Source organism: Dermochelys coriacea, chromosome 2 (genome assembly GCF_009764565.3).
Source record: "Dermochelys coriacea isolate rDerCor1 chromosome 2, rDerCor1.pri.v4, whole genome shotgun sequence".
Lineage (NCBI taxonomy): Eukaryota > Metazoa > Chordata > Testudines > Dermochelyidae > Dermochelys > Dermochelys coriacea.
This window is the reverse complement of record NC_050069.1, coordinates 87,216,688-87,230,555: the sequence shown is the minus strand read 5'-3', so window position 1 is coordinate 87,230,555 and position 13,868 is coordinate 87,216,688. Positions and strand designations below refer to the sequence as shown.

General features: G+C 39.4%; 1 protein-coding gene across 2 annotated transcripts in view; it reads left to right on the top strand.

Moving 5' to 3' along the window:
• DLGAP1 (DLG associated protein 1) overlaps positions 1 to 13,868 on the top strand; it is a 640,732-nt gene that overhangs the window by 410,472 nt on the left and 216,392 nt on the right. For both annotated transcript variants that reach the window (XM_038393158.2, XM_038393157.2), the window contains one exon: positions 4,768 to 5,793. In XM_038393158.2, coding sequence (XP_038249086.1) covers positions 4,840 to 5,793 — 954 coding nt within the window. In that variant the 5' untranslated portion in view covers positions 4,768 to 4,839. The remainder of the gene's footprint in view (positions 1 to 4,767; positions 5,794 to 13,868) is intronic.

The window sequence follows — 13,868 nt, the reverse complement described above, 5'->3', positions numbered from 1 at the left end:
CAGGTCCTCAAAGAATCAATCCTGAAGCACTTAGAGGAGAGGAAAGTGATCAGGAACAGTCAGCATGGATTCACCAAGGGAAGGTCATGCCTGACTAATCTAATCGCCTTTTATGGTGAGATTACTGGTTCTGTGGATGAAGGGAAAGCAGTGGATGTATTGTTTCTTGACTTTAGCAAAGCTTTTGACACGGTCTCCCACAGCATTCTTGTCAGCAAGTTAAGGAAGTATGGGCTGGATGAATGCACTATAAGGTGGGTAGAAAGCTGGCTAGATTGTCGGGCTCAACGGGTAGTGATCAATGGCTCCATGTCTAGTTGGCAGCCGGTGTCAAGTGGAGTGCCCCAGGGGTCGGTCCTGGGGCCCGTTTTGTTCAATATCTTCATAAATGATCTGGAAGATGGTGTGGATTGCACTCTCAGCAAATTTGCGGATGATACTAAACTGGGAGGAGTGGTAGATACGCTGGAGGGGAGGGATAGGATACAGAAGGACCTAGACAAATTGGAGGATTGGGCCAAAAGAAATCTAATGAGGTTCAATAAGGATAAGTGCAGGGTCCTGCACTTAGGATGGAAGAATCCAATGCACCGCTACAGACTAGGGACCGAATGGCTCGGCAGCAGTTCTGCGGAAAAGGACCTAGGGGTGACAGTGGACGAGAAGCTGGATATGAGTCAGCAGTGTGCCCTTGTTGCCAAGAAGGCCAATGGCATTTTGGGATGTATAAGTAGGGGCATAGCGAGCAGATCGAGGGACGTGATCGTTCCCCTCTATTCGACACTGGTGAGGCCTCATCTGGAGTACTGTGTCCAGTTTTGGGCCCCACACTACAGGAAGGATGTGGATAAATTGGAAAGAGTACAACGAAGGGCAACGAAAATGATTAGGGGTCTAGAGCACATGACTTATGAGGAGAGGCTGAGGGAGCTGGGATTGTTTAGTCTGCAGAAGAGAAGAATGAGGGGGGATTTGATAGCTGCTTTCAACTACCTGAAAGGGGGTTTCAAAGAGGATGGCTCTAGACTGTTCTCAATGGTAGCAGATGACAGAACGAGGAGTAATGGTCTCAAGTTGCAATGGGGGAGGTTTAGATTGGATATTAGGAAAAACTTTTTCACTAAGAGGGTGGTGAAACACTGGAATGCGTTACCTAGGGAGGTGGTAGAATCTCCTTCCTTAGAGGTTTTTAAGGTCAGGCTTGACAAAGCCCTGGCTGGGATGATTTAACTGGGACTTGGTCCTGCTTTGAGCAGGGGGTTGGACTAGATGACCTTCTGGGGTCCCTTCCAACCCTGATATTCTATGATTCTATGATTCTATATTAAAGAATGGGGGAGACTTATTTGGTCATCAGGTCCATTTTGCAGAACTGTTCTTGACAGTATATTCTTTGTCAAATTGCATTTTAAATGACTCAAGTAATGGTGCTACTACCATTTCCCTTGGGAATCATGGCTGTTCCACAGCCTAATAGATCATATTTGTAAAAGAGTTGTTAAAACTGTAAAGTGTTCTTTAGAATTGCCGCATACTTTAAGTACTGTGTAGTTGACAAGACCTGAGCTCTGAACATAGTCTCTTTTAGTGCTTTTAAAAGTACTTTAGGTCATGTCTCTATTTGAGTAAACCAAAGCTCATCTTGTTTGAATATTTCAAATGCCATTTGTGATATTTTGAAAACTTTTTAGCATTCAAGGTCTCCGGACAATGAACATTTTCTGCATTGCACAGAGGTGGTATAGAAGAGTGAAATGTAGCACATCCACATCAGATCTGTAGCATATTGAGAAACATTTCTTGCTTGCTAGAGATTCAGAGGAAAATATAAAATATGTTCTGGTTAATGCAAAACCGGCTTTGCTAAATCAAGACCAATTTAATGCTATTTCAGAAAGTCTCTTTGTGGTTGATTTTCCGGTAGATGTTATGTCTACATCTCATTAAAACATAAACACTTACCTGATGAAAATACCTTTATAGTTGCCACTCTAGTTGCTACACAAATCTTTCCACATTCCCAAGAAAGACTCAGACTGAAATAGTGTTCCAAGAGATACAATGCATTATCAGCCCCAACGGAAACAATAGTGAAGGTGGAAAAATTCCAGTTTACTTATGTTAAAAGAAACTGCAAAGAGACTGCACAACAAGAATGCCCCAAAAAAGCCCAATGCTGCTCCATCACCCTTCTATGCACCAGCTCCTAAACATTGCTAGGGATTATTTTGCAATATTAGCAATTCATACATTAGCGGTGTAGATGTTGCAGCAACATTACTCCAACTGGTCCTTTGGACTGCTAAATTTGCCACTGTTGAGATATGAACTTGGGACATGTAGATTGAAAGGTTGTAGTTATTGAATCACTTGAGCTAAAGAATATATCTGGTTGCTAGTGGTAGTACTGTAACCTTTGAAAGTCACTCTGAGGCCAAATGTTTCCAATTCACTCAAGTAATATAGTCTTTTATATTTAAAAAAGCCATGTAAAAGATTTGGTTGTACAAATCCCATTGACTTTAGAGGGAGAGGTGATACTCAAACACTTTAGTTCTTTGAAAATGTATGAGAATAAGTCTGAATAGCAAAATACTAGTCCGCTCTAAGTCTAATGATGAAAATACCTTTATAGTTGCCACTCTAGTTGCTACACAAATCTTTCCACATTCCCAAGAAAGACTCAGACTGAAATAGTGTTCCAAGAGATACAATGCATTATCAGCCCCAACGGAAACAATAGTGAAGGTGGAAAAGTTCCAGTTTACTTATGTTAAAGAAACTGCAAAGAGACTGCACAACAAGAATGCCCCAAAAAAGCCCAATGCTGCTCCATCACCCTTCTATGCACCAGCTCCTAGACATTGCTAGGAATTATTTTGCAACATTAGCAATTCATACATTAGCGGTGTAGATGTTGCAGCAACATTACTCCAACTGGTCCTTTGGACGGCTAAATTTGCCACTGTTGAGATATGAACTGGGGACATGTAGATTGAAAGGTTGTAGTTATTGAATCACTTGAGCTAAAGAATATATCTGGTTGCTAGTGGTAGTACTGTAACCTTTGAAAGTCACTCTGAGGCCAAATGTTTCCAATTCACTCAAGTAATATAGTCTTTTACATTTAAAAAAGCCATGTAAAAGATTTGGTTGTACAAATCCCATTGACTTTAGAGGGAGAGGTGTTACTCAAACACTTTAGTTCTTTGAAAATTTATGAGAATAAGTCTGAATAGCAAAATACTAGTCCGCTCTAAGTCTAAAATATTTCTGGTAAAGAGTAGGAGTAAGTCAATAGGTATGTAATGGTCCCAAAGGTGTGTACTGTAAAACTATTACAGTTGGCGTATGTTTTCATGGAGTCAGCAACCTTTATTATTATTTTATTATTGATTTGATATTGTGCTTATGTACTGGGGATGGGGGAAGGGATGGAGTGCTCAGACAATATACTGTATAAATCTATGACAGTCGCCTTCTTCCTGCACCTCAGCTTTACTCCTTGCTCAAGCACAGGCCAGGGTTCTGTCTTTTCTGGACTTTTCAAAAAGCATTACACAGAATTAAACCTCAGGGCTATTGTATGTAAACTCCATATAAATGAATGTTAATACTTCCCAGTCGATTTCAAAGAGCGCATACCATACTCTTACTAAAAACAAACATTTAATGCGTGCAAAAACACCTTGTAAATAGTATTTGGAGTACTATGAATAACTTTTAAACAACATACGGTGGTTTATGTAAATTTATGGTGTTCTCATACAGACTTTCCTCTTGGTCCTGTGTCAATTAACTGCTGGGTCTGCTGGGCTGTTTTGAACTTTTGTTTGTAACCTTCCCCCTCCCACAGACCACTTGCTCTCTGATTGAGTCAGCTCTCAGAGGATGACTAGGTTATCACCTGCCAGGCCAGTTGCCCACAATGAAAACATCAGATAGAGCCTTAGAACAGCTACTGACCATATCTGGTAACTACCACACCATTTCTGGAAGTTTCTGGGTCTTTCTAACTGTGTTACCCTGACCTTTTCTCTGCACTTGTGCAAAGACACAGACTATCCAACTCAGATGCATGTCTCCCACACTGCTTCTCTCCCCTGAAGAAATAAAGTCTCATGCTGAAATATAAATCATCTGATTTATTCTTAGTGTAGTATAAGAAAGAAAAGATGCTTACAATCTTGAGTAGAGAAAAGACATGAATTGAATGGAAAGTACACTTGGAACCCGATCCAATATCCAGTGAAGTCAGTGGAGAGACTCCCATTGACCTCTCTGTGCTTTGCATTGGACCATAAGTAACCCAGAAAATGTTCTGAAAGAGCATGATTTTGTTTAATGAATTCAGGCCTGATCCTGCAAATATGCATGTGAGTAATTTGGGACACATTGAATATACATATAAGGATTTGCACACATGTGTAAGTGTTTGTAGGATTGGGGCCTTAGAGGCTAGATTACAGCATTTTTACTGCAGTTAGTTAGCAATGGTGGGTTTTACAGAAGAAAATCTTCCCTTGTCTAGTTTTCACTTGATTTTCCAGGGAAACAAGTTCACTTTTCATAATTTGTAAAGCTATCCTTTCTGTGATGATGTAAGGCCATGCATAAGGAGTGACCAATTGTCTAAAAAAGGGGTGTGAGAACGGATTTTGTGTGTAAGATTTCTGATATTAAAGGCAATTTATATGAAAAATATGCATGTTAATTACTGGAGTGGCTTAAATATCTCACATCTTCTGTTGTTTTCCATTCTTCTAGGCCTTTCTCTGAGATCAGTCTGTAACATAACTATACATATTAGATGACTTTGGGACACTCTTTAAATCAATAATGAAAGGATTATCCAGCAACCGCAGTCATCATCATGGGATTACCTGTGACCCTCCATGTGACAATCTGCCACATCACCCAGACAGGCAACCATATTTGTTAAATCCAGTGGACCCTCACCCTGCCGATCACCCTTATTATACTCAGAGGAACTCTTTTCAGGCAGAATGCATGGTACCTTATAATGATCAAATTGCCAGCAGCACATTTCCTCGGCGACATTACAGTTCCCACCATGAACATAAAGACGAATGTGCTCTTGTTCCCCATGGAACAGCTAACAAAACTAATCGCATTCCTGCCAATCTTTTGGACCAGTTTGAAAGGCAGTTGCCTCTTAATCGAGATGGCTACCATACCTTACAATACAAACGAACTGCCGTGGAACATCGCAATGACAGTCCAGGGAGGATCCGCCACTTAGTTCACTCTGTTCAAAAGCTCTTCACAAAGTCTCATTCTCTTGAAGGACCATCAAAGGGAAGTGTGAATGGTGGCAAAGCAAGCCCAGAGGAAACACAGACTATGAGGTATGGGAAGCGTAGCAAGAGTAAAGAAAGGAGGTTAGAAGGCAAGTCCAGATCCAATGCACCAGGATGGTGGAGTTCAGATGACAACTTGGACAATGATGTTTGCATTTATCATGGTCCCAGTGGGGTTATGACTATGGGAAGGTGCCCCGATCGTTCCACTTCTCAGTACTTTATGGAAGCCTATAATACTGTAAGTCAACATACTGTGAAGTCATCCAAAAGCAATAATGATGTCAAATGCTCTACTTGTGCAAACCTGCCCTTGAATTTGGATCCCCAGTTAATGAAGAAAAGCTCTTGGTCCTCTACATTGACAGTGAGCAGAGCCCACGAGGTTTACCAGAAAGCTTCAGTTAATATGGATCAGACACTAGTGAAGTCAGAGACATGTCAACAGGAGCGGTCTTGTCAATACCTTCAGGTATAGTATGTAGCATTGACTGCAGTTTACTGAATTGTTGTTTTTGCAGATTTTTTTTACTCTGATATTTCAGAGGTCATCGTCTATCACGTTTTGAGAGGTCATTGGATGTAGAAAAGAGAGATGGTAATCCAGATAAAATTTAAAATAAATTTGCATTTTAATGCTAAAAGTCAGTGTTTCAAATGAACTTTTCCAGTGGGCAACAGGCTGATTTTTTTTTCCATGTGGGAAGAATGAGAGCTTTTGGGGGGTTGGTTTCAAAAGGCAGTCATAGCAGGGAAATAGGGAATTGGAGGTTGCTTTGCTTGTATTTAGCATTACAATGTCACTCAACAGGATGTTATCAGCAGAGGTGCTGGAACAGTTTTTCTGGTGTGGGTGCTGAGAGCCATTGAACCAAACCATAAACCCTGTATATAAAGGAAACCACTTCAAGCCTGGGGATGCTGCAGCACCCCCCACACCATTAGTTCCAGCACTGATGGTTACCAGTATACGCATTCTTTTGTTTCTGTAATTTTAGGGTTTGCCTTCATTAGTTCTTATTTTATTATGAAAATTAGAGACCCTTTGGAAACTTTGAGATGTCTTAATCTTTTATATACCAGTAAAAAAACCTGCTAGCTGAAAAGATGAAATAGTTATTGTAAAGTGTCCAGATTTGTATCTCTGGCTATTTCTCTTTCTTATGGCATTGATTCAAAAATATAAAATTGAAAGGGTGTAATGATTGCTTGTTCTGATTATACACTTTAAGAGTACATCACCTACTCCCTCACAAGCTGTTTGCAGTTAATAAGGCGTCACTATTTTTCACCAGTATTGTATCTTTAAATGTCAAGAATCAGATGTCTGCTTTTGGAGCTATCATACTGCCGGTGAATGTGTGGATCAGAAAATACTAAAACTGTTTCATTCTTAGTTGAGCTGTGGATAGCTTTTATGCATTTTAAACGAAGCAGTTATGGCACAGCTAAGTGTATGTGTAAAATGGAATAACGTTACACAGAGAAGAGAGAAGACCATGAGGAAAAAAGAGGTTTGAGAAGAGAACTTTGTTTTGCTTTAAAATAATGGAACTCTTGCATGGTTATATGTATACAGCAGCCAGTTTTTCTAATGTGGTTACCTTTATGGGACAATCGGTTTGCACGTTTTGTTGCTCAAGTCATTACTCAGATAAAGGATTCACATGTCCTATTAAGGCACCTACATTTTAAAATTGAGCTCTATAGGTTAAATAGCATATAAAATCATTTAGAATACTAAGCTTTGAAACTCGCAGTTTACAATATAAAAAAAGGATGTGTATATTTTCCATTAATTTATAGCAACATGGGGGAAGGGGAAATGGAGAAAGTATGTGTGCTCAGGGTGTGTGTATAAATGTGCATATGGAGTGGGGAGGCACTTTAGGGATGGTTTACAACATTTTAAAGGTTTGATACAGTAGTTTTCTTCAATCTGAGTTTTGGGAGCTAGAAGAAATTTTAATTTTGGAGTTGAATGTCTTGGTTATTTTGGATTTGAAGTTTTTTGTTGTTGATGTGTTTGTTTACTCATTCAGTTTCAAGGCAGGTATTGATAGAATAGCCGACAATTCAGTGTGTAACCAGATGGATAGAAAAAGAGTAAAATGCTGATGCCAACATCAGCTTCAAATAAGCACTTCCATAGGGACTTTTAGATAATATTTAATTGACAGGAATAGGCTTATAAGAGGAATTAGAGGACACTATCTGTATCTTCATGGAAATATGTCCAGCAATCCTTTAGTGCAGGAATTAGAATGACTGAACGTTCTCTTATACATATGCCATGCTATTTATGTCCAGATGTTGTTTTTGGTTTGTTTTTCATTATTATATACTTGCTTTAAAAAAAACAGTAAAATGTAAGTGTTTGGAAGTTGCTAAAAAGCAGAGGAAAATCTTAATCAAGCCCTAATTTACATTGCTAGCATTATAAGACATCAGTCAGGTAATAATTGCTAGTGTAAGGGGCAGTCTGAGACAACTGAAACTTACTCTTATCTATTGACAATTTTAAAAAATAGCAAGTGTATATGTTAGTAAAAAAAATGGTGCATATTTAACTGTTTCACATTCCCTTTCCCTTCATATATCACTTGTCACCTGAGACTATAAGCCCTTTAAGGCATGTACAATATTTGCTTTGTATTTGTTCTGCTCCTAGAACATTGGAGCCTGTAAACTCTACTGCAATATAAATATTATAAATAAAAATAATCAGTATCCTTCTGTCAACAAGATGTAGATACGTTTCAACTGTTTTTTATGTTTCCTGTTGAAACATAGGTAGGCTGGTTTCCTGTGTTAGGACAATTTGAAATGTACTAATTGAGATAAAACTACTTAATTACAAAGCCATGATAGAGTTGGACAACTCTGATAATGACTTTGACTAATGTGCTATTTCTTTGCTTCTTTTTTTAATGTGTTAACCAGATTACTAGATGCTCGTCCCAACTCACTTGTAATTTAAGTTGCTATTGATGACCCAGCAAGTGGACTACATGATCCTCGGATGAGCCTGGTGTTTTATTTATGTAAACTGTCCTTGTGATACAAGTGTCTGAATACAATGGATAAGTGACTTTTTTGTTCTACTGAATATTCAATATGATTTTTTTCTGTGACGCTGCAGGCTTCTGTGGCATAGGTCAGAAGTGAAATAGTTATCTCAGCCCTTCCCCCCACCCCATTTACATGCCTGCCTGTTTTTATGGACTCTATTACTGTAGTATCGCAACACCTCATTATTTAGACATAGAAATAACAAGCAATAACAATCTCACTCTGCAGAAGAAATAACTTAAGTTTGATCATTTTAACATAGTCCTCAATTGGCATTTGTCCATATTAGAGATGGCTTAATCTCTGAAGGTTTGGAGTGTGGATTCAGAGCAAACCTAAGGTTGCTATCCAAACCTATGGATGTTCCTCAAGGACCCATTCTTTCCTCTTAACGCAATCTTTCCTCTCTCCAATAGGCTCCGATAGCTGTAGGAAAGCTAAGTGTCTAAGGAGGAAGTGGCTAGTAGGACCCCCTCCCAATTCTATTTTCTATACAAGTAGCTGTGAGTTCCCCTGTGCTATTTTAGGGGGATGGCTGATAGACTACCTTTCCTCTCACCTGCTTTTCTGAGATGGCGGTGAATTGCCTACTGCCTCTGCTGCTTCCTATGGGATGGTGTTTCGGGGTAGACCTGCTCCGATAAAGTCCCAAGTGAAATATTATAGGGGGCTCCATCCCACCATTTCTACAGTAGTGAAAGGCAGAAGCTCACTGTTAGGTTCTGCTACACCTGCTCCTTTAAATCTCACAGTATTCTTAGGCTGATATTTCTGTGCTTCTGCAGGATAACTGTGGATGGAGACCATGCACAGGCGCTTGTATTAATGTGGACTTTGGGAGAGAATAGATTATTCTTTTATGTGGGCATAGGGTAAATTAGAACTATCCCATCTCTTCTCTGGGATGTAGATGTATGTTGGTGAGAGGGAAGGGAATGGGGTACAGTCTGTATTGAACTTTTCCTTACCACAAGAAAATATTCTGATTTGATTCAGCTCTAGGAATGGTCCAAGCAGCGGAGGGCAGGAGATAAGGAACATTCTTATTTTATCCATGATAGTTCCCCATGCCTTGACAGTGAGATGTTAGGTAGTGGAACAGTTTCCCAAGGCTTATGGTAGGCAGTCCTTTGGAATATTCTAAGTTAGACATATCACTAGAATTTGTAATGTAGGAAGCAATACTTCCCTGGCCAAGAAACGGTCTAAATGCATAGATATTTTACAATTCTTAATTTTATGGCTCTATGGTAGTTCATGCTCCAGCACTACCACACTACGCAGTTAGTCTCTAATGATGTATTTACTGCTGAATAGTCTCCACAATTGTTTTCCTAATCTTTGCTTATCTGTAAAGAGAGAAAAAAATGCACAGATTATTTTTCATATTTTCCCCCATTTTTTTTATTTGTCAGTCATGTGTTTTTTCATGACACACTGTAATCATTTGTATCAAGACACACAGGATAGGGAAAGCAAGCTATTTATTTCCTGGCTTTAATTGGCATTCACTAAGCTCTTCAAAGCAAAAACTATCTTTTTCTTATGTGTTTGTACAGTGCGTAGAACATTGAGGGCCTTGGCTGGGGGTCCCTAGGCACTACCACAGTATAAATAATAATTTTATATTCTTGGCACAGGACAGAAAAAGTAGAACTTTGCTGCTGGTAGCTACAGTTCAAGGAAGACTCAGCAGTAGAATAGTGGCAGGGTGGGTTGTGAAAGTGAGGTTTCAAGTAGATGAGGAAGCCTATGCAGGTATCACCATACCATACTTTGTCCAGCAGCCCATGAACAAGCAACATGGGGGGAAAAAATCTATACAACTTTAAACCAAAAGGCTTGAGTATTATATGCATATTTTCTAGTTCATTGTAGTTTGGATCTGGTAAAGAAGGGCCTGATTTGTCCCAGAGCCTGTCTTATTTTCCCTTATGGCTTAGACCCTGGTGGACACCATCAACAATGTCCATAATCTACTCCAGTGTAAAGAAAGTCTTCTGCTTCAGTAAATCTTGCTTTCTTATCTTAGGACCAGGCACCTTCTTTGTAAGACGATTCAGTGAGTATCCCATAGCTTCTCTGGCCCCATTGTCTGGGTATACCGCAAGAAGGACAGGAGACTTGCTATGGGTTTTAATCAGGCCGCAACTTTATTATATAGATGTCTGGGATTACCCAGCAGATAAAGTGTACAGTGCAGGCAGATCTATGCTTATTCAAATCAGTTGTCCGGGACTTCCACCCCCCCCCCTTTGTTTCCATCCAGGTCCCCCAGCCGACCCATGGCTTGGACCTTACCATCCACCAGCCTTGTAAGAAGGTTAAGGAGAGCTAGGAGAACAGGGCGGGTTGGCTCCCTGCCATACCAATCAGAGGAGTCCCCGAACCCCCTCTCCTATTCTGTTCCTTTATCCACGACCTCCTTTTAAGTCCTTTACCAGGCCATTTATCTGGTCACTGGCTGCCCTCCCTATGGAGTACCTGCCCTGAACATCCGCCCAATATTACACAATAAGTTGCGACCTATGGCCTGCCGCCTTTTCTATTCACCAAAAAAGGTCCATCCACACACCCGCTGTGGGGAAGGTGAAAAAACCACACTCCACTGAAGCCAATTCTGGTGGTCTGGGAAAAATTCCTTCCCAGCCTCCCTTTAAATGGGGCGACTAGTGTCATGCCCACAGCAGGTCCTAACCCAGCCTGCCATTCGCCTCCACTAGGGGAAGGAGGGTGGGTGCTGGCTTCCTTGCTGCTTGGACATAGAGACTTGCCCCATCTAGGTTTTGTACATTTATGCACATTCCTGGTGTGGAGGGCAGCGGGGACATTGCTTCAAAGCTGACCACCGAGCACCTTTTGCAGCAGTTTTTGCCTTCTTCCTCTTCTCCTCCCACACCAAAACCACAAAGCAGAGCTGCCATTCTTTAGGATAAGGCCAGACAAATTCTGCCTCCCTTTAGTTGTGATGCAGTCATTTCTTCATAAGGCTAAATGGACTTTATTGCTTAACTTCCTGGTGCTATTCTGTATAGTGAGCTATCATATTATTTGATCATTTAGTCTATTAAATCACTTGGTAAATTGTTTATTCTTCTGTGATAGTAATTTGTTTAAAATCTGTTTTGCTGGGTTTATCTGTGCACATTCATCTGAATTTGCAATCATTCTCTACTTGTTTTTCTTGTGAACTTTGTTTGCATTTCTGTCACAGTGAAGTGATTACTAAATTAATCTACTCAATGTGTCCTTGTCTTGCATACATATGTAGGGAAGGTGCTATCAGTTCTCCACTGCAGTCTACATATCTAGGACTTGATTCTCCACTCCTTTCTTCCACTCAATGGTAAATCTGTCCTTTACAGCTGCAATTTTCTTCTCACTCTGCAAAACAGCTAAAGTTGAAGCCTCCTATTATCATTTTATCCTGATCTCTACTTCATACTTCTTAATAAAGCTGATGAAATAATTGAAAAGAAAAATATACAAATATACTTGCAAATAAAACACCAAATATAATAATGGGATTATATTATTCTCAAGTATTTGGACCATTTCCAGATATTCATGAAAAAGTTTGTGAATCCCAAAAGTTTCTTGAACTGTAGCATAACTGGTTATTTATCTCACATTTCATACGTGAAAACATAATTCACCCAAAAGTAGTTTTTCAACCATGAAAATTGTTCATCCAACCTGTTGGTGAATGCTTATGAATAATGAGTAGGTCTGTAAAAATTGGGATGGGTTTGTAAACGATTCACAAATGGGAGCTACATTTGCAATATATTCATAATGAATAATTCAACCAGATCTACTTCTTAGGCATACATATTTTCCTGTGAAAATAACTGGTAAATGTAGCAGAACATTTCTAGGTAATCCTGTCTTCCCCTTGCAACCTCTTTTTAAATTTACCCTACAATAACTTTCCATCACCTTAGTTATTACAATTCATGAGAATGACATCACTGTATATTTCACTTTAACAACCATCATTTTCTCATACAATTAGTTAAAGACTGGTCTTTGGCATAGCTGTCCCATCTTAGTTGCTCAGTACCCCACTGATGGAGGTCCTGTAAATACCTAGCTAGATCTTCTAAGACAATGTCCGCTCTTTAATGATTATGACTGCAATTTTATCTGCCATTGTACTTGAGATTGTTGTTTCCCATCTACTGTTCCATTACTTCTCAGTGTTGGTGACTGTACACAAATACACAATACATTGTTCTAGTTTGACTTGCAGTACCACTGTCAAAATTGCTTGAACATCCTTTCATTCCAACGACATGTTTATCACTCTGTATAAAATTCTGTCACTTGGATCTATGCCTCCTCTCAACTGTGTGATGCTAGTATATATTATAAAGGGGCCATTAAATACAGCAGTTTGAGTTATCCCATCATAAATTACCTTAGAAGCTGTGAGATGTGTTTGTGGAAACTGTATCTAAGACATTAAAGTTGATGCCTGGTAACAACTCCAACTCCAGAGAAAAAACAGGACCACATCTAGTCTATATCTCAGAACCCTGAATCTGATACCTTCCTGTCACCATGAACACTGGGGATGTTCTAATCTGAATTTTGTGGATTGGGTCTTTCTATAATGGGCCCAAACCAAACCCTGTTCTGGACAACCCCATCCTCGGGGACAGTTTGGATCCAGATCTAAATCTGGTCTGAACTCTACAATATTGGCCCATTTCTAATGGAGACATGTACAGTAGTTTGGAGATAAATGTTGAAAGTGAAGCTTCTCTTTTTCAAGGTGAGGAGTAAGGAATATTTCTGCTATTTTAAATTAAGCTTCTTATTCCCAGATTGAAGTAGAGATCAAAAAGTACCACAACTGCATTACCCGAGTGCAGGCAGACTGGTTTAAGCTAGGAACAGTTTGACTCAGTCTTGTTGGTCTTGGCTGTTAGGAACTTAATAACAGTTTCTCCCCATGTAAAGATGCATGCAGATATTTCAGTCAGATGAACTGATTTTAAAATAGAACCTGATTGCTAAAATCCCACAAGTTGAAACAAATGTTGGCAAGGATATTGCAGATATTTGATTTTCTCTAAATGGAAATAACCTATACATCTGCTTTTCTGAAAACTGCTGAAGGTTATTTTTAAATTCAGTAAAACATATAGTGTTAATTATATCTTAAGTCCTCCTTTTTTGCACACTTTACTGACTCCTAAAAATGCACATGGAAAGGATGCTGTGATATTCATTTTTATTGTTCTAAGAATTCAGTATTCATGATTGCCAAGAATAGACCTAGAAAGTGGAAGAGGGCAATTGAATTTTCTCTGACGTACAAAATAGCCATAATAACTGCTAAGAGAACCAAATTGCATGGGTTTGAAAATCTGCACTGAGCAATCATTAAGTATTGTTCTTAGTTGTGTGATTTCATTTCATTAAGTATTTGCATACTAATAGAAAGCTAAAGTTTCGAGTCTACTGTTG